This window comes from Eutrema salsugineum, unplaced genomic scaffold, assembly GCF_000478725.1.
Source record: "Eutrema salsugineum unplaced genomic scaffold, Eutsalg1_0 scaffold_16, whole genome shotgun sequence".
NCBI lineage: Eukaryota > Viridiplantae > Streptophyta > Magnoliopsida > Brassicales > Brassicaceae > Eutrema > Eutrema salsugineum.
This window is the reverse complement of record NW_006256858.1, coordinates 5,586,723-5,609,878: the sequence shown is the minus strand read 5'-3', so window position 1 is coordinate 5,609,878 and position 23,156 is coordinate 5,586,723. Positions and strand designations below refer to the sequence as shown.

The 23,156-nt window shown below is 38.0% G+C and overlaps 3 protein-coding genes and 1 long non-coding RNA gene across 5 annotated transcripts; 2 read left to right on the top strand and 2 right to left on the bottom strand.

The window, feature by feature from the left end:
* The first annotated feature begins 6,577 nt into the window (after positions 1-6,577).
* LOC18021267 (alkane hydroxylase MAH1) lies at positions 6,578-8,268 on the top strand. Its single transcript, XM_006404402.2, has one exon. It carries the CDS (start codon positions 6,635-6,637, stop codon positions 8,162-8,164), a length of 1,530 nt encoding a protein of 509 aa, XP_006404465.1. The 5' UTR covers positions 6,578-6,634; the 3' UTR covers positions 8,165-8,268.
* On the bottom strand, positions 8,138-12,145 carry LOC18021266 (ALBINO3-like protein 3, mitochondrial). 2 transcript variants are annotated; one of them, XM_006404401.2, is made up of 14 exons: positions 11,761-12,145; positions 11,188-11,294; positions 10,920-11,047; positions 10,578-10,649; positions 10,336-10,437; positions 10,133-10,189; positions 9,869-9,934; positions 9,655-9,702; positions 9,294-9,473; positions 9,148-9,203; positions 8,922-9,039; positions 8,730-8,816; positions 8,540-8,649; positions 8,138-8,463 (listed from the first exon to the last, which is right to left on the bottom strand). In XM_006404401.2, the coding sequence occupies exons 1-14, from the start codon at positions 12,099-12,101 to the stop codon at positions 8,292-8,294; spliced, it is 1,644 nt and encodes a 547-aa protein (XP_006404464.1). In that variant the 5' UTR covers positions 12,102-12,145; the 3' UTR covers positions 8,138-8,291. The 2 variants fall into 2 exon arrangements, with proteins under 2 accessions (XP_006404464.1, XP_024013632.1); XM_024157864.1 differs by having other exon boundaries at positions 11,188-11,306; positions 11,761-12,000.
* Positions 12,146-14,443: 2,298 nt separating this feature from the next.
* On the top strand, positions 14,444-15,463 carry LOC112087876. The gene is made up of 3 exons (XR_002900286.1): positions 14,444-14,587; positions 14,660-14,913; positions 15,104-15,463. It is a non-coding gene; the product is annotated as an uncharacterized LOC112087876 (long non-coding RNA).
* A 732-nt stretch (positions 15,464-16,195) lies between these two features.
* Positions 16,196-17,024, bottom strand: LOC18021265. Its single transcript, XM_006404400.2, has one exon. The coding sequence runs from the start codon at positions 16,810-16,812 to the stop codon at positions 16,252-16,254; it is 561 nt and encodes a 186-aa protein (XP_006404463.1). The 5' UTR covers positions 16,813-17,024; the 3' UTR covers positions 16,196-16,251.
* Between the last annotated feature and the right edge of the window lie 6,132 nt (positions 17,025-23,156).

Below are 23,156 nucleotides of genomic sequence, written 5' to 3'. Positions count from 1 at the left end.
CAATGTTCTTTGTGATTCTGGAGCTTGTCTCAATATGATGTCCAAAGCAACTGCTTTGAGGCTTGATATTAAGCATTTTCGCAGGACTATAACGAAGATCAGCCTTGCTGATAAATCGAGTAAAACACCGAAAGGAGTAGCTTATGACATTCCTTTGAGGATTGGAGACTGCATTGTATCTGTCGATTTCTACATTGTCAAGACCAAAGATGATTCACTTCCAGTCATCCATGGATGGTCTTTTCTAGGAACTGCTGGAGCCATCATGAATTGGCCAAACCAAAGGATTTCTTTTGCAATATCGACAAGGACATCTTCTCTACTGTTTTCTCTTACAACAACAAAGGAGGAAAATGTCCAGCAACAAATCTTTTTGAAGCAGAACTTTGGAGTGATGAAGAACCTGCTAGAGAGAACAATAGATTTTGAAAAATTCTTGTCTCAGGACAAGTTCTTCACTGAACTAAGACACACTCTTTACCAAGTCGAGCTAAACAACTTAAAACAGAAGTGCTCAATGGGAGGCAACCTATTTAGGTATGTTTTTCTTTAGGATTTTTTTTTTCTATTAATGTTTTTCTTTTTCTTAGTTTCAGGTGTTTCATATAAATTAAAAAAAAACCAAAAAGACCATAAAGAAGGAATGGTTCCCAACTGCTCGGCCGAGCAGGAACAAAGGAGAAGCAAGATTTGGCCGCAAGAAGCTGGCCGTGGTCATATTCAACCAACCCCCGACCAAGATGTGTTCGACCCCGGTCCTGAGTTTCTGCCCGCAGCCAACCACCCTTTCCCTGCAGTCGTGTGAGCCCTAACCGCAGTCAATGGTCGTTCACAACACCTCCAACCCAATTTACCTCATTTCACCTTACCATGCCTCTTCCCAGCACTTCCCATCCCCTTCTAGCATCTTCCCGCATTAATCTGGTTCATCCCGCCAGTATCTCTGTTCAAAGCTCATACATCTTACATCCACCCCAACATCATTTGCATCATCATTCTCATCCCCTAAAGCAGTCCACCAGCATATGCATCATTCATTTCATTCTGCATCCATGTAAGTTCTCTTTTTCTTATCTTTTCCATACATTCATACTCTCTTCTCCTCCAAACTCAATTTATTTCACAATGAGGACAATGTGATTTATTTCTGGTGGAGGATTTCATCTCTTTCTAACCACTTTTCTTTGATGAGTCTTGCATTATCTACACTTTTCTCGTTTTCTTTAAAAAAATTCAAAAACAGTTTTCAAAGCAAAATACATTTTAAAGGGAATGATGAACATGAATCAATAATAGTTGGCTGTGTGCTTTTAGGCTATTCTTTAGTGACATGCTCATTCTTGAGTTAGGACTAGGCGGTAGCTAAGCACATTTGAAACGAAGTACTCCAAAGGAATTTGAATAGTTTTGATTTAGATGAAAGAATACACTAGCTCTGTTTTATCTGGATGTAACATTGACTTAATTTTCTCATTGAAGCATTAGATAAGGGAAATGAATCATACATTCAGGACTCCTTTATCCTTTTTACAACTCTTTATTGATCCTGAATGCCTAGTTCATCTTTATCTAGTTCTCCACCTTACCCAACCTCTTTCAAACAACATGCATTCTTGTTTTTCATTGTCATATATGCAGATATGTGCAATGAAACATCCCGACTCTTGGTTAACCAAATATCGGTTGTTGGCAGTTCCTAATTCTAGTTTAATTAAACTAAACCATCTTTTCTTATTTCTTTTTAATAGACTTTTTCATAATCTCTTCTTAAAAGCCCATTAAACCCAGCCCATTTTTTTCATTGAAGCATTAGACAAGGGAAATGAATCATACATTCAGGACTCCTTTATCCTTTTTACAACTCTTTATTGATCATGAATGCCTAGTTCATCTTTATCTAGTTCCCCACCTTACCCAACCTCTTTCAAACAACATGCATTCTTGTTTTTCATTGTCATATATGCAGATATGTGCAATGTAACATCTCGACTCTTGGTTGTTACCAGTTCCTCATTCTGGTTTAATTAAATTAAACCATCTTTTCTTATTTCTTTTTAATATACTTTTTCATAATCTCTTCTTAAAATCCCATTAATCCCATCCCATCTAATTAAACCTAAGTATAAATAGCATTCTTATCTCTGAAAACCCTAATTAATCATTCTAATCCTAAAAGACACAAACCTAGCCACCTTTTCTTTCCTTCTCCTTCTCTCAGCCACGCCATCCTCCTTCACTCTATCTCACCGTGGCTCTTTCTCTTCATCTCTCCCTTGGCCGCTTCCCTCTCCACCATCAGCTTCACTCCCTTTTTCTTCTCTCTAAAACCCTAGCTGTTCCCGCCTCCCGGCGAACCGTGTAGATCTATGCAACGGGCTACCTATCAATCTGTAGCCCCGAGTGTCAGCTTTCTAAAAAGACCAAGTTCATTCCGATTGGAGATCTGTGCCAGTAGTTATCGCCGGTTTGGTGTGAGATATCCAGATCTGCAATTCTAGCTAAGGTGAGGATTAGATCTAGGTCTTTCTTCTTATCCCTTTATCTTTTTCTGGTGTGTTGAGTCTAGATCTGGTGGGACAGATCTGTCTTCATGTGTATCTAAGAAGATCCATATATATATATATATATATATATATATATATATATAACTAATAAGGTCTAGGATCTCATTAGAAGAAGAACCAGCATGATTGATTGATAACCCTATTGATTGGTTAGTGATTGGTAGAAGTCCTAAAGGTCATAGTCTGTTTCTGGTAGCGATGTGCCGAATGCAGGCTTGTTTGCTGGGTTATGTGACGTCTGTCTGACCGTGATAATAATACATTCGTCCGGTGGAGTGACGACCCACGGGGCTGTCCATGTGGTATGCCGGGTTTCTGTCTGTGTGACAGGGTGAGATGTCGACCTGTGTCTGAGTGACAAGGTGGTTTGGCCTATTGAGAGGCGGAACGGAGACATCGCATGTTTGTTAATTGCTTGTGCACTTATAGAGTGTTTGTTTGGTTTCATTAGATTTATTCTTATTATGTTGGTGGAAAATAAATGAATGAGGCAGGAGCCTGGTTTGGTTCTCACTGAGTAATTCTCTCAAATTACTCACCCCTCTCTCTATCTAGTTTTTCAGGTTAGATGGATCAGGTAAGTCTATGTTGTTGATTGTTACCTGGGCGTTTTCGTTCCTGACAGACCTGAGGTTCACCAAGGGACTATGGTCATAGCGACTATGGTATTAACGTCCCGATTCTCCGGTTTCCTAGAAAGCATAAGATAGGGATGTTACAATTTGGTATCAGAGCCCAGAGAGATCTCCTAGCTCTGTCTTAGGAGGTCGCACCCATATTTTAAAAAACAAAAAAATAATTTTGTGAAAACATTTTTATTAAAAAGTTTTAAAAAGTTTTCAAACCTAGAACAACCAACAACTTAGACGCTGATTTAATAGATGTTCTTTCTGTATCTATTTCCTTTCCTCTTATTTTCCTTTCTTTTATTTCCTCCGGGTTAAGGAGCTAGCCGCATATGGGTTGAGCCAGACCAGGAGAGTCTATTCTGCTTCATCTTGTCAGATTTCATCATCAAAGAAAATTATTTCAAAGCTCTATTTGTGACTTAAAAAAAATGATTTCAAAGGAATATAACTCTATTTTTTATTTTTTTAGATTATTGATTGCTTTTAAACTTCTTAGGAATTAGTTAGATTCTATGCTAAGGTTGTCTTTAATTTTCCTTTTCAAAAAAAAAAAAATGTTATACTCCTCCTTGTCACATTAATAAAATGGTTTTTGATTTTTACTCAAAATGTTTTATTGCATCATTCTTTGAACTCTTTCTCATTCACGTTTCTGTCTATCACTCTTCGTTCTAAATCCTTGGCCTTCACATTCCCTTGGCGCCATAGGTCCTATGGTTCCTTCTTGTTTCTTTTCTCTCAGCCATTATCCTTTCTGGTGCCATGGCTTCTTATGGTTCTATTTCTGAGTCTATTTTGATGACATCTCCGATTCCATTTCCGTGTAGATCTACGCAACGGGCTACCTATCAATCTGTAGCCCCGAGTGTTAGCATTCTAAGAAGACCAAGTTCATCCCGATCGGAGATCTGTGCCAGTAGTTATCGCCGGTTTGGTGTGAGATGTCCAGATCTGCAATTCTAGCTAAGGTGAAGATTAGATCTAAGTCTTTTTTTTTTATCTCTTTATCTTCTTCTGGTGTGTTGAGTCTATATCTGGTGGGACAGATCTGTTTTCATGTGCATCTAGGCAGATCTATATATATATATATATATATATATATATATATATATATATATATATATAACTAATAAGATCTAAGATCTCATTAAAGGAAGAACCAGCATGGTTGATTGATAACCATGTTGATTGGTTAGTTATTGGTAGAAGTCCTAAAAGTCATTGTCTGTTTCTGGTAGGGATGTGCCGAATGCAGTCTTGTTTTCTGGGTTATGTGCCGTCTGTATGACCGTGGCAATAATCCATTCGTCCGGTGGAGTGACGACCCACGGGGCTGTCCATGTGGTATGTCGGGTTTCTGTCTATGTGACAGGGTGAGATGCCGATCTGTGTCTGAGTGACAAGGTGGTTTGGCCTATTGAGAGGCGGGACGGAGACATCGCATGTTTGTTAATCGCTTGTGCACTTGTAGAGTGTTTGTTTGGTTTCATTAGATTTATTCTTAATATATTGGTGGAAAATAAATGAATGAGGCGGGAGCCTGGTTTGGTTCTCACTAGTAATTCTCCCAAATTACTCACTCCTCTCTCTATCTAGTTTTCCAGGCTATATGGATCAGCTAAGTCTATGTTATTGATTGTTATCTGGGCGTTTTCGTTACTGGCAGACCTGAAGTTCACCAAGGGACTATGGTCATAGCGACTATGGTCCTAACATGTCTGATTCTCCGGTTTCCTAGAAAGCTTGGGATAGATATGTTATGTACAAAAACATTGGAGAGAAAGTGGAACAACGCAGTTTTCAGTCACTGAACATGGTAATTTGTGATTTTTGGAATGATTCAATAAAAGAGAAATTTTGATTTGCCTCAGAAAAACTTCAAAACATTTGTATATCTTTTAGACTCTCTTTTATTAAAAAAAAAAAAATTTTTAAAAAAAACGAAAAAAAACTTAAGAAAAAAAAGAAATAAAAACCTTAGATAACAAACAAATAATGAATGAATTAAGTTCAAGATCTTCAATGATACATACACGTATCCAATTCTAATTTTTTTTTAATGATACACGTAACCAACAAAACTTATGTGCATGAAAATTATAAATCAAATTTGAAAACATTGGAGACTGTGAAAAATGTACGATAATGTACTCTTAAATAAATGGTTATGATAAATTTAGTAGCAGTGCTAGTTCCCCATTAAGAACCCCTTTGAGTATTTCCTCAACAACAACAAAAAAATATCTTCAACTAAGTTTCTTCTTTTGACCAAAAAAAAAAAAAAACTAAGTTTCTTCTATCATGAAACCCTTCATTAATTTATTAAGTGAGGTCTATTCAGATCAGCAGTTTTCCAACACGTATCGTTCAAAAGGTGTAGTGTCACTGATGACTCAGATCAAAGCTTTTGCTCTTCTTGGTTTAAATTCTAAGTGAGGTTTAATTTTATGGTTGAGTGGTGTTAGATTTATTTTTCCCTTAAATGCTATCCTTGCTGGGTTTTGTTTACTCTCTCATTAATATGGTTATTCGCTTCATGAATGATTGATTCTTTAGGTTAGATAATACTTTTAAACTCAATGCATGAACAAAAAATTTCAAAAAACTTATTCACTGTAGTTACTTACTAATTAAGAAAAACTCTACAATTTCGCTTGATATCAATGAGATCCGTATATATAGGAATTCACTTACCATTAATTCCACATGATTATTTAATACACATTGCTTTCAAGATCGAAATGTGAGTTTACTGTATAAGGGTGATATCCTGTAGATATGAAGATACTCTACTTACTTTGCACAATACTAATGTTAAAGAACCATCAGATTGCTTTTTTACCTGCCCAGACGTCTGAATGTGTCTGGTCTCTGGATCATCTGGCAGCCTTGATGCCCGGCTTCTTGACTACCTAGATGCCTGGTCACCTGGCTGGTTGTTTCTCTGTCCCTGTAGGGACCATTCATCCCTTAATTCCACACGTCTCCAAATAACTTGGCACAAATTGATCAATATTCACATTCTTTCGGATCACTTGTCACGAGTTGGTGACCATTGTGAAATGTTTACATTGTCTATATCACATGGCACAAGTTGATAGATATTGACACTTTAGATTTTAGATCACGTGGCACGAGATGGTAATTCTCGATTACATGTGTCCATAAGATAAAGGAAGATATTCATCAACATTAATATTGAGAGAAAATCATGGTCCAGAGTTGATAAATCAAACTATCAAAGGTCAACACTGATTTTAAACATTTTAAACAATGACACTTCAATATTATCAACAAACTTTTCTTTTTAAAACAAACCATTTGGCCCTTTATATAGATGTAGTGAAACAAAGGACTTTAGAACTCACCTGTCTTATCACCGTCCATAAATCAATCTATCTTTCTTTCTCTTTCTGTATCCAAAATTAAAAACTTATCTAAATGGCTTCGATTAGCTTATTTGAAGCATCGATAGTTTTCTTTTCCTTTCTCATATTCTATCTCTTTCTCATTAAGAAACCTTTTGATTACATCCTCATCAAGAAAACATTTCAGAGCTACCCTTGGAACTGGCCGGTTCTTGGGATGTTTCCGGGTTTGCTCGTGAGACTGAACCGGATCTACGATGGTGTCGAGGTTCTCGAGAACTACAACATGACGTTGCCATTCAAAGGCCCGTGGTTCACTGGTATGGATATATTAGTCACGGTTGATCCGGCTAATATCCATCATATAATGACCTCAAGCTACTCCAACTACATCAAAGGTCCTAACTTCCAAGAAGTTTTCGAGATCTTCGGAAACGGACTACTCAACTCTGACTCAGAGCGATGCAATAATCTAAGGAAGTGTTATCAAGCCATGCTTCATGATCAAAGGTTTCAAACGTTTTCTATTTTCGCCACGAGAAGTAAACTTAAAGACGAACTTCTTCCTCTCTTCGATCATTTCGCAGATGAAGGAACGGTCGTAGACTTTCAAGATGTGTTCCGGAGATTCACCTTCGATACATCTATAATTACAATTGGTGCGTCTGATCCTAAATCTCTCTCAGTACAAATGGCCAACGATGAGTTCGTTAATGCCCTAGAAGATGTTGAAGTAGCGATCATATATAGGCACATGATGCCAAGATTCCTATGGAAGCTGCAAAAGAAGATGGGATTAGGACAAGAGAAGAAGTTGATAGAAGCTGATGCAGTCTTTGATCGTTTGTGTGGGAAATACGTAACTGATAAGAGAGATGAAATACGACATCATTCAAACAATGGAGATTTTGTGGATCTCTTAACATTCTTCATAAAGTTCGGTCTCTTGGAACCTATTGATGATAAACTCCTTAGAGACGTCATTGTAGGTTTCATTTTAGCGGCGAGAGACACGATTGCGTCTACACTCACTTGGTTCTTCTGGCTTTTGTCTGAAAACCCTAACGTGTTGACCAAGATTCACCAAGAGCTCCAAGAGAATCTACCAAGATCAAGAAACAGTCAAGAGAGATCACCTTACGATCTTGCAGAGCTGGATAAGTTGGTGTATTTACACGGTGCATTGTGTGAGTCAATGAGGCTTTATCCACCGGTTCCATTCCAACGCAGGTCAGCAATCAAACCAGATGTTCTTCCAAGTGGGCATAAAGTCGATGCAAACTCAACGATCATGATTTTTGTTTATGCGATGGGGAAGATGAGAGCCGTTTGGGGTGAAGATGCATTGGAGTTCAAGCCAGAGAGGTGGGTTTCCGCGACCGGAGGAATAAGACATGAGCCTTCTCACAAGTTCTTTTCGTTTAATGCTGGACCAAGAGCTTGTCTTGGCAAGAATATGGCTATGACTCAGTTGAAGACAGTAGTTGTTGAGATATTACAAAACTATGACATTGAAGTCGTAAAGGGACAGAAGATTGAGCCATTTTCTGGTCTTATTCTTCACATGAAACATGGGCTTAGAGTCACATTTAGTAAGAGATAGATCATGGTGTTTCAAGAATGGTTGATAAAATGTATTTCTGCTTTACTTTTATGTATTGCTAAGTGTTTGTGTCTAATAAAAAGAAAAAAAAAATGGTGAAACAAAACAAAGAAAAAAAGCTAGAAAGTTATGAGGTTTTGTGGGTAGATTGAGATGAAGAAGTTGAATTGGCAATGGTAGTGGTATCATCATCATCTTCTTCACATTGTTTCAATAATTCCTTGAACGATGGATCATAAGCCACCACTCTTCTCAAGTACTTTGCTGCTTCCTCTCTTCTTCCTTCGTTAAATATAGCACTGCGCACACACACAAAGAGGATTAAAAAAAAAAACCAAAATATCTTTCTCAGAGAACAGTTTTGATTCTTTTTACCTTGAGTAGAGTACCAATGCGTCTAAGTAATGAGCTTTGCTCTTGGGATCGTCAGGCTCTTTCATGTTTGCCACTCTTTTAAGGTGTGTGATTCCCTCTGATGTCTTTCCCTGAAGCCATGAGTGTTCGTTCTTTGAGTTTCTTCGCATCAACGTGTATATATACCAAAGATCTAGAGGAAAGCAAGTACCTGGCGTATATTGGAGACACCTGCCCATTGGGATGCAACGATTAAAAGATCGACTTTTTCAACTTCTGTTGGACAGGCATCAATAAGCTGAGAGGAACAGAGTTACACCAATAATATGTTTCTTAATACGGTTAAGTCAAACCAATAATATGTTTCTTAATTAATTCTCGAAAGAGTGCATCAATATCACACCTTTGAAGCAGCCTGCTCTAAGTATTTTGCAGCCTCAGCAAACTGTTCTTTCTGATATAAAGCCTGACCAAGAATAACCATAGCTTGAAGATATTCAGGATCCTTTTCTAATGCCAATCTGAAAAAAAATAACACAACTATGACTCACAAGTACAGCCACATCGACAAGTACCGATCCAAGGAAAACCTTTGCATGATAAGAACGAATTGTAGCTAGACAGTTTACCTTAATAGCGGAATTGATTTTTCTTTGTGCCCTCCAGATAAGTATTTGGTAGAAAGCTGTTAAGAAAAGATGTTAACAATATATATTAACAAAGATGTGAAAGACTAATTATTGTTAGAACACCCTGATCCATGACATTGACTTACACCAACCAGCTCCTTAGGGGTCAAATTATGCACCGAGATCAAGCGCCCTTTAGAGGATGGATCAGTGAGTTTAGCTTCATTTATATTTGTCAATATAGGATTTCCAGCCTCTTTCTGGACAGTGTCATTTCCTTGTAGGCCCAACTTGGCACTTACAACGGGATGTCTGAGGATTGATTGCTACAAAGTCAATGCACTATATGAGAAAATCGAAGGGCACTTACGTATTTACTGTATATTAAAGATTTAGTCCAAAGCAATCTAGTCCCAATAGATACCACATCACACAAAGTAAACATTCGACAAGCATCAAAAGTCAGACAGAGTTAGGAGATGTTAGATTGCAATCATTAAAACAAACCTGAGCTATGCTGAATGACAAATTGGTAGACCAGTAAAGCAGACTTCCCTGAGAAGTAATTGTGAAACAAAAATGAGATGAAATAAATAAAAAATTAACAGGTAGAAGTGTAAACTATCTAAATCATACCCAAAGTTGGCAGTATTATATACAAACGTAACCGAAAACAAGAATATGTGAACTTTAGAAGGTACATGATAAGAGATTAATTTACCTGAGGCATTTGGAATGCAAGGAAATAAAAAGCAAATGTCATAATATTCAAAAATATCTTGAAAACCTGCAGAAGAAAACAGAAACACCCATCAATTGTCAATTAGCATGCATAAAAACACTTGATTTTTTCTTTTTCGGTAGCAATTGGTATTTTAATTAATACGAGGATAGTTACTTTTCTGGCCAAACAGTTGCAAAAAATGTTTCTGTTCAAATATAACCTTCCGATTGTTAAACTGCATAGCAAAGTAGAAAAACTCACTTTCGCTAATTCCGTGAATTTATCAACTTTGTGAACTGAGGATGCTGAAAAAGCTACCTGCAGGATGATTTATATATATGTCAAACATGCAAGAATCCAGATATTATCTTGAATTATAGTTCACTAAAAATGACTCCAGCTGATGAGATGTAGCATAACTGACACTCAAGGTTCCATGATCCTTAAGAAACAATAGTATATACCTGTGTGTTTGTGTAATGCAAACCAGCTATTAAAAAGGGGAAAAGTGGCCCATATAGACCGTTGGGAATTTCAGTCAAATTCTGGAACCATAGTGACCCACCCTGTAAGCAATGAAACAAAGGATCCGTTTTAAAGGAATGTACGGCAGAAAACATTGACTAAATGACGATAGAACGCCTGAAATACAAGAAAACAATATCAAAGCATGTGTACCAGTGATCCCAATATATTGGCGACTTACCGTATCAAAGCCAGGATGGTGATCAAGTGACATTCTTCTAATACTAGTTATCCACATGAAAAAACAAGAAATCTGCAGGAAGAAGAAGGTAGAGTAAGCTTATAACTTCTTTCCACTAAAAAAACTATGCTTCATGTTATGCGAACTCACTGAGAACGTTACAGAACACTCATTGAGAATGTTGGTAATAACTAAATGACGCACTTATAACACAAAACTAGCCATCAAAGTTCCATAAAATAGGGTCTCATGATTCACTCATGCAAGGGAAAATGTTATGCAGAGTATCAATTCCGAAATCAATTGCTTTTACATCCACAAGTAGCGAAATTGAAGCATCACCTGGATGGAGAAATAAGCAGGGATCCAAAAAAACGAAGGGCAACCGATAGCTTTTCTTTCGTTCCGGAACAGCATTAATTGTTCAATAACACTCCTTCCTGAATCCTTTGGAGGCCAAAAAGGGGGTACTATAAAACCACTATCAATCTATCAGCATCCAATCATTTACAAAAGTGAACGGACACTAGTCCATCCACACAAAACGCTTTCACAACCACCATTGTTGAGTGCTGCCACAAAAAAAAATAAGGAGAGGAAAAATGCTCACACTGAGGTAAGAACTGTGAAATCCTTTTTGTTTGCTTGCGCTGCAAAATCAGTATAGGAAGCAAAGCTGTTCTGAAAGCTACAGTAGACGAAACAATAACGACCCACCTGGCAATTCATCTGAGGCAAATTAACGTAAACCCTCAGACACAAACTATGAACTGAGAAACAAGACGATTGGTCTGTAAACTAAGATGTGAAAGAACCAAATTTACAAGAAATTTCACCTTCGACACAAATTGGTCTGTACACTAAGATGTGAAAGAAACAATTTTTCAAGAAATTTCACCTCAGACACAAATTGGACTATGAACTAAGATGAGAAAGAAACGAATTTTCAAGAAATTTCACCTCAAATACACAAATTGGGCTGCGAACTAAGATGTGAAAGAAACAACTTTTCAAGAAATTTAAACTCAGACACAAATTGCTCTGTGAACTAAGATGTGAAAGAAACAAAATTTTCAAGTAATTTCACCTCAGACACAAATTGGCGTGTCAAATTGAAAGCACGGATTTTTCAAGGAATTGCAGAGAACAGAATCAGAAAGCAGAAGCTATGTATTAGTATTACCAGGGCAATCCAGTGAAGTCATGGTAAGAATCAAGCAACGAGATAACATGTCGGATCAATAAATCATGGTTCGCCGCACCAGCTCCGATCATCTCCTGGCTCCAGTCCCCGAAATCTAATCCATGCCCACCACCACCACCAGTTCCCAGGCCAGCGATCGAATCGTCTCTGAGTCGACTCAGCTCAGGGTCAAGGTCCTTGGGAGTGGAAAACAATCGGGACTGGAGAAGACCGATGGCCATCGACGGATGTGAATGGGAGGAGACATGGTGAGGAGAGAGAGAGGAACAAGTGTTGCGCGATCGGCGAAGGTGAGAGAGTAAAACCCTACGAAATGCCATTTACAGGAAGCGACGATGGTTGCACGGGCAGTTCTTGCTTGATATATGTGAAAGTTAATTCCGTTTATGGCTATTTCGGTGTGACTGCTTTTGCAATTAATAGTGGGTAATAAAATTAAGAGGAACTTGGAGATTAGGCCATATTTAAAAGTATTTACAGGAACAGTTAACGAATAACCTGACCCGATTACACATGCACAACACTTGCGCTAGAGTTTTACTCCTATTATTGACATGCAAAACCACGACGAACGCGTACTTACACCACGTTTTCAATTTCTTGTAAATTTGGTTTTATTAATTTGGATGATATCATAACGTAGAAGGATTCTGTAAAAAATTTTCTTTTTTAACTATAAATATTTAAATAAAATGGTTGGATAATCTAATACAAATTTTCTAAAAGTGAAATTATGAAAACTTATGTAATATCTCAAGAATTTCATTAAGAGCAATTCCGACTTTCTGTAATCAGACTTAGGGTTCTCTCTTTCACTCTATAAATAGATGGAGCTCGTGGCAAAAAGGAGACAGAGAGATTAGAGCGGCGAAGCCCTGCCGGAGTCATGCTTGAGCAGCCACTCTCAAAACAGCTCGAAGGAAAAGCCACTGCAGCAATCTAGAAGACTCATCCGACGTGTTCTGGAGTGAGAGATATTCAGGTGGTCAAATCAAATCAGATCGGGACGAAACTTGGTAAGATAATTCTAGACCCTCAAATCTAGCTATAGCCGCAAACGAATCTTTATTTGGAGTTGTCTTCTTAAAGTTATGAGTGTTTTTCCAAGCGATATTTGCAAAGGTCCGATCCGCGAACAGCTAACTTGTGAAGCGTTTTTCCGGAGATCTTTATTTGGAGTTGTCTTCTAAAAGTTATGAGTGTTTTTCCAAGCGATATTTGCAAAGGTCCAATCCGCAAACAGCTAACTTGTGAAGCGTTTTTCCGGAGATCTAGGAAGATTTAGAAGGCGATCTACATACCATCGTGAAGATATTTAATCCAGCTTTCCACATCAATCTTCTGATACCTATTCCGAGCTGTCACAAGAAAGTTATGATTGTTCTTCTATTGGATGTCAAATCTGTCCGAAGGTAAACCATATTCGTTATTCATCAAGTGGCAAAGGTGAGGCGGGACTTGCGGATCTATAGATTGTCTTAGACATAGTTGTATATGTGTGTGCTGAACCTAGAATTAGAGATTGATTGATAATCAAAACGAACATGAATGATTCTTTGAGAACTGTTGTACGTATTGTTGATTGGTGTTAGTTTAGGCGTGTTAGAGTGCATGATTGATACCGGCCTATAGACGGATTGCTGCTGATCTTCACGAAGGACGTTTCGCAAAATGGGACCATGGCTGGACCATACACAGAGGAAGTATGGCCAGTACAGGGGCTGACGGGTACTGGCCTGTGAGATTTGTGGCTGACGAGTCACCAGATTTAAATAGTGTGACGTTCTCGTGAGTGGGAACTTGTGTGCTAGGTTTCTGTGTACTTGTGAAATATTTATGATTGTTGTTTGTCTAATCTTAGGTTAAGTAGACATATATGTGGTTATGTTTAATTCTTCGTATAGATCAAGTGGAAAGCTAGGATCGTCCTCACTGAGTATCTTCAAAATGCTCACCCCTCTTTTCCCTTTCAGGTGTTGTTTAAAAGATCAGTTTGGCATGGAGTGCAAGTCAAGTTATTCAATATGGTTTCCTTGGTTTTGGGTGTCTCAATTTGATATCAGAGCAGATTAACCAAACCGGTTCTGACCCGAAAGGCATTTTGGTACTTGTTCAAATTTTGAATCGGTTTTTTTTAAAAAAAAATCTATTTCTATTTTGGATTTTTCGCATTAAAAAAAAGATTTTTGAATTTCGTATTTAAAAAACAAAGATTTTTGAATTTCGTATTTAAAATAATAATAATAATAATAATAATTTCTCGATTTTCAAATGTTTTAAAATTTTATTTTCTTTAATATTTTCAAATTTCCTTTGGGATAAAAGAATGTGCCAAATCCGAGTTCATTAGTTGAAGACCTCAACATTGATAAAATGGAACAGAACCCAAGAGGGGCATGGAGATCGAGTGCGCAGCATATCCGTTGGGATGTCACGTGAAATGATTTTGAAAGACGCGAATGTGGGGTCGATATTCCAAGTGGGGAGAAGTAACCCGCAAATTCGAGGACGAATTTATTTCAAGTGGGGGAGTTAGTGACATCTCAAAAATTTCATTAAGGGCAATTCCGACTTTCTGCAATCAGACCTAGGGTTCTCTCTTTCACTCTATAAATAGATGGAGCTCGTGGCAAAGAGGAGACAGAGAGATCAGAGCGGCGAAGCCTTGCCGGAGTCATGCTTGAGCAGCCACCATCAAAACAGCTCGAAGGAGAAGCCACTGCAGCAATCTAAAAGGCTCATCCGATGTGTTCTGGAGTGAGAGATAATCGGGTGGTCAAATCAAATCAGATCGGGATGAAACTTGGTAAGATGATTCTAGACCCTCAAATCTAGCTATAGCCGCAAACGGATCCTTATTTGGAGTTTTCTTATAAAGGTTATGAGTGTTTTCCCGAGCCATATTTGCAAAGGTTTGATCCGCGAGCAGCTGACTTGTGAAGCATTTTTCCGGAGATCTAGAAAGCTTCAGATGGCGATCTACATACCATCGTGAAGATATTTAATCCAGATTTCCAGATCACTCTTCCGATACCCATTCCGAGCTGTCACAAGAAAGTTAAGATCGTTCTTCTATTGGATGTCAAATCTGTCCTAAGGTGAACCATATTTGTTATTCATCAAGTGGCAAAGGTGAGCCGAGACTTGTGGATCTATAGGTTGTCTTAGACATAGTTGTATATGTGTGTGCTGAATCTAGAATTAGAGATTGATTGATAATTAAAATGAACATGAATGATTCTTTGAGAACTGTTGTATGTATTGTTGATTGGTGTTAGTCTAAGCGCGTTAGAGCGCATGATTGATACCGGCCTATGGACAGATTGCTTGCTGGTCTTCACGAAGGACGTTTCGCAAAGTGGGACCATGGCTAGACCATACACAGAGGAAGTATGGCCAGTACAAGGGCTGACGGGCCTGTGAGATTTGTGGCTGACGAGTCACCAGATTTAAACAGTGTGACGTTCTCGTGAGTGGGAACTTGTGTGCTAGGTTTTTGTGTACTTGTGAAATATTTATGATTGTTGTTTGTCTAATCTTAGGTTAAGTAAACATATATATGATTATGTTTAATTCTTCGTATAGATCAAGTGGACATGTAAGATCGTCCTCATTGAGTATCTTCAAAATACTCACTCCTCTTTTTCCTTTCAGACATTGTTTAAAAGATCAGTTTGGCGTAGAGTGCAAATCAAGTTATTCAATATGGTTTCCTTGGTTTTGGGTGTCTCAACTTAGTCTTAAAACAACGAGCCAATCCATACGTTAGACCAACGGAGTTAGTGCACCATTTTCCATAGCTGATACGTCCCTATTTAGATCTCTGCAATACCACATTTTATTGCTATATGACTGAAAAACTCTGTACTCTACATAGTTTATAACGTTTTTGGCTTTTTGCAACGAAGCATCAGATTTGGTAAGGATAACAAAAGCTTGGCCTGCCTTTAGATATCAGTTTTTACAGGTTAACAATTTTTCGAAGAAAAAATATGATTAGTCAATGGAAGTTGCAGCAAGTGCATCAAACATAGGTGCGTTTCTCATAGCTCCAAGTGTCAATACAGGAAATCGTGGTCAAACGTATGTGACTTAAGGTTATCCTTGATGGCTTCATGAACTCTTTATCAGTATGTGACTTAGTCATTCTTTGTGATCCTCTCTGGTCAGTAGTCTTAGTCTAATTTTGGAATTAGGAGAACTTGTTGTTGTTTCACCTATTTTGAGCATCCTTGAGCTTGCCTAAGAGAGATTAATTTGTATAAGTGATGCTTGTAACATTTTCTTCAATCTAATATATATATTCAGATGTCTAAAAAGCATCGTTTATAATGTTATACTAACACTAATCGTATTTTGGTATTCGGATACTCATGTCAAATTTACCGAATATGAGATCAAAGCCTTACTCAAATAGCTGAAAAGAAAACATTAGATTAAACAATAAAACTAAGAATTATCATTTTTTTCTTAAGCAAGAAACAAATCCATCTGAGATCGATTCTCTTGACCAATAACATCAAGAAAGACAGGATCAACGGTCACAAAGCTATCCACGTGCACCTTAAAACTATGATCCCACCACAAAACCTTAGCCGCTCCTTCGATATCAAGTTTAGCCTGAAGTTTCATCTCCCTCTTCGCCACGTCAGCAAGAAACCTCCGCGCGTGTTGCGCAAGCTCCATCCCGTCGAGAATCGCCGGTAGCTTGAGAAGCTGACAAGACCTCGCCGGCTGCGAACCAGCCTTGACCTCAGCCGTGCCAAGGACCGTGCCTTCGTAGAGGATCGACATCGTTGTGGAGGAGTAATGGATGGCTGCGATGTTAGGGTTTGTGACGTGTACGGTCAGCATTAACTCGGCGTCGAGGACAGGGAGGTTGAGTTTCAGTGAGGTGAGGTCTATGGAGATAAGGTGGAAAGTTGGATCTTTTGGTTTGGCGCTGAGGAGAGAGGTTGCTGCTGCGGCTGATGCTGCTCCGATTAAGGCTGAGCTCCAGCTCCAATTTACCTTTAGCCCCATGGACCCCATCGGAAATTACGGTTTTATGCCCTCGTGTTTTTGAGAAGAAGTTCTTGCCGACCAGTGCGAAGCAGCTAATAAGATAGAGAAGAGCTAAAAGACATAAATTTTCAAAATTACTGAAGTGACCTTTAACTTTGTTCTTGTTGTGATTCTTGTGAAGCCGGAAGCCGGTATGGGTGTTTTGGTCATTCTCGAAACTAGCAGTGTTATTGTTTTGTTCGTGTACATATAAAATTTTAGAAATTTATTAGTTTTCAAATATTAGTTTTCAAATAATGTGTAATCTACAATTTTAGATGATAATATATTTTTATTGATATATAGAATTTGTAGAACTAGATGATGACTGGGAGAGCTACGCTTTGCTGATAACAGAAAAAAATATATTTGGAAATATCTTTATCTATAAAATTGTAAAACAAATAAGACAAACAAATCGTAAAAAAAAATTTTTATTTACAGCCAACAATTTCATAGATTTCAAATTGAGATTATAAAGTTATACAAAAGTTTTGGAAAAAAAAGTTATTACATAAGCAAATCGTAAAATTAGTCATCTCAATTTTATTACATTAATACATTACTAGATTTTACCATATGCATCCGCACGGAAATTTTATCAACTTTTATAATTAATTTATGTTTTCTTTATAGATATAATTTTTTTAATAAGTAACAGAGATTCATTTTTCTGTTTATATATAATTTGTATTAAAAAAATAATAATATTATTATGACCGTGATCATAAAAAAAAATAATAATCGGATCATTATATTAATAAAAAAAGACAGTTATTATAAAAAATAATTCTAACTCGTTCATTCTATTAATCCGAAAATGATTGTGGTTATAAAAACATAATTGTAACCCATTTGTTCATATTAGTATATAATATAAATATTTACTTATTTTGAAATATTTTTTTAGTTTAATATCTTGCATGTTTTGATAACTTAACCCACATAAAACCATTATTATAAAAAAAATCTAACACGTCCCATCAAATTACCATATAATATAAATATTTATCAATTTTAAATATATATAATTTTAGATTGATTGATTTTGATTAAAAAAAATACAATAACATATTTGTTAATCATATGTGTTATTATGAAAATATTATTTAAATTTTAAATATTAAATTAAATCTAAACTATATTTAAAGACATCTAAAGCAATTTAACTTAATATCTAACTTTTTAGATTTAAATTTAATTGCAAATTAAAAAAAAAAAAATTTAAATTATAACTTATATTAAAAAAATCTTTAGTCGTCTAAATTAATATCTAATTTTTGGAATTAGTTTTATATATAAACGAAAATATATTTTCTAAAAATAATATCGCAACAAAATAGGATAATCTTAAAAGAGTTTTCAAATATTTTTTTTTTAAAAAGAAAAACTTTGAGAATGTTTGGATACAAGCTGTAAAAGTGCTTTTGTTTTAATATAATAGATTGGTTAAAGCTGAAAAAGAGAGCAAAAGACAGACTTTGCCATACACTGAAAAAAAAAAACTGAACAAATGTAAAGAACGATATCGGAGAAGAAGTTTATGGTGTTTATTCACAAAGAAAATACAGAGTTATATAGCTCAAAGAGCGTATCAACATTCCTAAAGAGATACACAGACAATCAATTTACAGAATCAGCATTAAGGTAAGAAGTTAATGTGATTGCTATCATATCATTGACCGATATGATACGATATGGTTTCACCCCCCCTCCTCCCCCCTCAAGTTGGAGTATGCAAATTGAGGATGCCCAGATTGTCTCGGAACGTTTCATCTGCGCGTCTACCCAGTGGCTTTGTAAAGATGTCAGCCAATTGTTGAGAAGAAGAAACATGATGAGTAATCATGGTATCTTTTTGAATTTTGTCGCGAACAGTATGACAGTCGTTCTCTATATGTTTTGTTCGCTCGTGAAATACCGGGTTTGTACTGATGTGAACCGCGGACTTGCTGTCACAGTGAATACGCATTGGCTGGTCATGAGAAACACCGAGGGATTTAAGAACATTCTTTATCCATAAGAGCTCATCTTGGAGATATGATATGGCCCTATATTCGGCCTCAGCGGAAGACTTGCTCACGGTGTCTTGTTTCTTAGTTTTCCAAGAAATTGGAGATTCCCCGAGTTGAACAAAGTATCCCGTTACGGACCGACGTGTGATTGGGCAACTTGACCAATCAGAATCACACCACCCGTAAACCTGAAAATCATTCTCAGAACTTAAATGAATTCCCTGACCTGGAGTGCCTTTAATGTATCGAACCACACACAACGCCGAGTTCCAATGATCTTCCCTTGATTCTTGCATAAATTGTGCCAGAGTGTGAACACAAAATGCTAAATCCGGTCGTGTTACAGCCAAAGTATATGAATCTGCCAATTAAACGTCGGTAAAGAGCTGGATCAGATAAGAGTTTGGATGTCGAGAGAGCCAACTTGTGGTTCTCTTCCAAAGGGAATGGAGCCGGTTTAGCACCAAGCAATCCTGTTTCAGAAACGATTTCCAATGCATACTTGCGTTGACTGAGATAAAAGCCGGTTTGATTCCGAGAGACTTCAATTCCCAGAAAATACTTCAATTGACCAAGATCCTTCATCTTGTAACATGAAGAGAGATAGTTTTTGAAAACTTGTAAAGCAGCGTCATTGTTGCCCGTTAAGATCATGTCATCAACATATATAAGCATTTGAATCTGAATAGCACCTTTATCAAAAGTGAAGAGGGAGTAATCTGCGTGAGATTGCTGAAAACCATAGTCACGTAGTGCCTTTTTAGGCTTCTCAAACCAGCATCGAGGAGCTTGTTTGAGGCCATAAATGGATTTTCGCAAGCGACAAACCTTCTTCTCATCTTTCGGATAGAAGCCTGGTAGTGGTTTCATGTAGACCTCTTCATCCAGATCGCCGTGAAGAAAGGCGTTGTGGACGTCCATCTGATACACTGGCCAAGCATTCCCAGCTGCAACTTTTAGAAACAATCGAATTGTTCCAATTTTCGCAACTGGTGCATATGTTTCTCCATAGTCTTCACCCTCTATCTGCTTATTTCCAAGAGCCACTAACCTTGCTTTATACCGTTCTATTGTCCCGTCGGAGTTATACTTGATCTTATAGACCCACTTACTACCAATAGCACGTTTTCCAGGCGGTAAATCTTCGAGCGTCCATGTCTCATTCTCCTCAAGTGCTTCGACCTCATTACCCATGGCCTTTCTCCATCGCTTATGTTCAAACGCTGTCTTAAAAGATTTCGGTTCAACACCATCGGTAATTGCAGCCAGATAGGCTCGATGAGAATCTGAGAAATGAGCACAAGAGACATAATTCGCAATGGGGTAATTCGATTAAGCACCTGATTTCGTGAGCAGCTTACTCTGAGCAGTATTTTTCACGAAATTACGGAGCTTGACGGATTGAATCTTGTTTCTGTGACCACGACCCAGCAACTCTTGTGGAGGAGGAGGCACCGTTGATGGTACAGGTGGTGGTGACGAAATCGTGGTGACAAGCGGAGACGGTGGAGGTGAATTATCAGATGTCGAAGTTTAAGAAGACGACGCAGCTGTGTCGTTATTCTCTTCATCTCTAATTGGGCTTGATATTTCTTCTTCTGTATGTGGGCTTTGAATTGGGCCATTTTGTTCAGATAAAATTTTGTTGGGCCTGTTTTTTTCTTCCATTAATGGGTCTGCAGAAATTGGAGCCCACAAAATGCCTTCTTCATTTTCACTTGTCGAAGAAATCAGTTCTTTTGCAGCAAAAGGGAACTGATTTTCGAAGAACACAACGTCGCGTGACACAAAAAACTCTTGTTTTTCCAAATCGAACAATCTCCACCCCTTTTTACCGTATGGGTAACCAACAAATGCACACTTCCTACTCCTTGATTCAAACTTATCTCCTTTATAACCTTGATTATGAGTATAACATAAGCTCCCAATAACACGTAAATGCTCATAATCTGGCACCTTCTGATATAGCTTCTCAAATGGCGTCATCCCTTGAAGAACTGAGTTGGGCGTTCGGTTAATCAAGTACCCAGCAGTGAGGATACACTCACCCCAGAAATAAATCGGTAAATGCGCCTGAAAACGCAAAGCTCGAGCAACATTGAGAATATGCCGATGTTTCCGTTCAGCTCTGCCGTTTGGTTGTGGAGTTCCCACACATGATGTCTCATGTATAATCCCGTGTTGTTGGAAATAACTCGTTAGACTTATGAATTCAGCTCCATTATCACTACGAAAGCTCTTAACTTTCCGTTGAAACTGACGTTCAACCATTGATAAGAAATTTTTCAGTTGTATTGGTGCCTCTGTTTTATCGGAAAGAAGATGAATCCAGACACACCGAGAAAAATCATCTACAATGGTTAAGAAGTATCGCACACCACAATTCGATTCCGTCCGATACGGACCCCATAAATTAGAATGAATTAACTGGAAAACTTCAGTAGTTTTATTGATAGTAATCGGAAAAGGAGATCGAGTTTGCTTTGCGCAGAAACAAACATCACACGCATTATTCGAAACATCAGTAACAGAAACATCAATATTCTTAATTGAACCAACAACTTGAGCAGAAGCATGTCCCATCCGATGGTGCCACAACTAAAAAGATTTCTCATCTCGAGTCCTCACTGATGCTACAAGCTCTGTTCTGCGAAAGCTGAAAGTTCCAGATTCTCTCTTACCCGCTCCAATCACCATCCTCGAAACGCGGTCCTAGACAACAAGAAACTGATCAGCTAGTTGCACCACACACTTATTCTCATCCATCAACTGTCCTAAACTGATCAGATCGGTATGAAATTCTTCAACGTAAAATACTGATTTCAACGTCAAATGAGAATCCAAGACTACCATTCCTTCTAGAACTGAAATTCTTTCTCTACCACCAGCCAATATAATCCGAACTGGATCTATTTCTCTAACATCCGTTAAGAGAAGCCCCTGTATCCAATATCCAAGAAGAAACAGAAGACATACCCGAGAGTTTTTCAGAGCTTATGCTTGCTCCTCCATTCAAAAGATTCATCAATGCACGCCACTGTGTGTCATTGAGTCCATTTACACCATCACGATCTCTGTCCGTGATGGTATAATTCACATGTTCCTGTGTTTGCTGATGAGGAACATGAACGGCATTAGCGTAATTAATACGCCCACGACCAGTTGTTGCAGCTCCAGAAACACCACCACGTCCTCTTCCTTGTGTGACTCTGCTGTGTGAACGCTCACCCCACCATTCCGGATGTCCAATGACCGCAAAACAGGAATTAGAGGAATGGCCCGAGTGTTAGCAATGCTTGCAAAGAACATAACCATCAGAAGCATCATTACGAGGAAGAGTCACACGAGGTTTGGCTTGAACCGCATGAGCCATCACTTCTGGCATTTCTTCAGTGCTGTGAACCGTCGTCTCTAAATCTTCTTCTTGTCGAACAACATTGTAGACCTCTTCCAGGGGTTGAATCAGTGTACGAGATACCAAAGTGGATCTGACGGTCCGATAACTTTCATCAAGGCCAAAAAGGAACTCATGAACCTTTTCTGCTTCACGATCCTGTTCATGGAGTGTACGCAGATCGCATTCGCATTTTCCACATTTGCAGACATGCACCGGCCTGTATTGTGCCATGTTGTCCCAAATCCTATTGCGCTTTCCGTAGTAAGCTTCAATAGCAAGTCTGTGTTGCTTGCAGCACGCCAATTCAGCCTTCAATTGTTGGATCCGAGGCCCATTTGTCACCGAGAACCTCTTTTTGAGATGATCCCACAAATCTTTCGCAACATCACGATGTGAGATATTGGAGCGAAGAGAAGGATCGATGGTCATCTTGATCCAGGAAACAAGCAAAGCTTGAATCTTCCACCAATCTTCTAAATCTGGAGATCCTTCTGCAGGTCGAGGAATTGACCCATCCAGAAATCCAAATTTCTTTCGAGATGTGAGAGCAGTCTTCATACCACAAGCCCACTCATCGTAGTTCAATCCTTTGAGAAAAGGATGCAAAATCACTGTGCCGGGGTTGTCAGCGGCTGTCAAGTCGTAAGGAGAAATTGATCTCCTTACCTCCATGGTTGTCGGGTTTTCGGTTGAGTTTGTCGTCATCGGTGTTGCGGTTTCGTCAGACATCGTTTCGTGAATTAAAAAAAACAAAGAAAATTTTGAGAGAAATTTCAAATAGATTTGTCAAGCTCTGATACCATGAACAAATGTAAAGAACGATATTGGAGAAGAAGTTTCTGGTGTTTATTCACAAAGACAATACAGAGTTATATAGCTCAAAGAGCGTATCAACATTCCTAAAGAGATACACAGAGAAT

Coding starts and splice junctions, on each gene's coding strand:
- LOC18021265 (XM_006404400.2), bottom strand. CDS start 16,812: ATGGGGTCCATGGGGCTAAAGGTAAATTGGAGCTGGAGCTCAGCCTTA.
- LOC18021267 (XM_006404402.2), top strand. CDS start 6,635: ATGGCTTCGATTAGCTTATTTGAAGCATCGATAGTTTTCTTTTCCTTT.
- LOC18021266 (XM_006404401.2), bottom strand. CDS start 12,101: ATGGCATTTCGTAGGGTTTTACTCTCTCACCTTCGCCGATCGCGCAAC. Junction 10,190..10,335: donor TGCATTACACAAACACACAG/GTATATACTATT, acceptor ATCATCCTGCAG/GTAGCTTTTTCAGCATCCTC. Junction 8,817..8,921: donor TAGAGCAGGCTGCTTCAAAG/GTGTGATATTGA, acceptor TGTTCCTCTCAG/CTTATTGATGCCTGTCCAAC.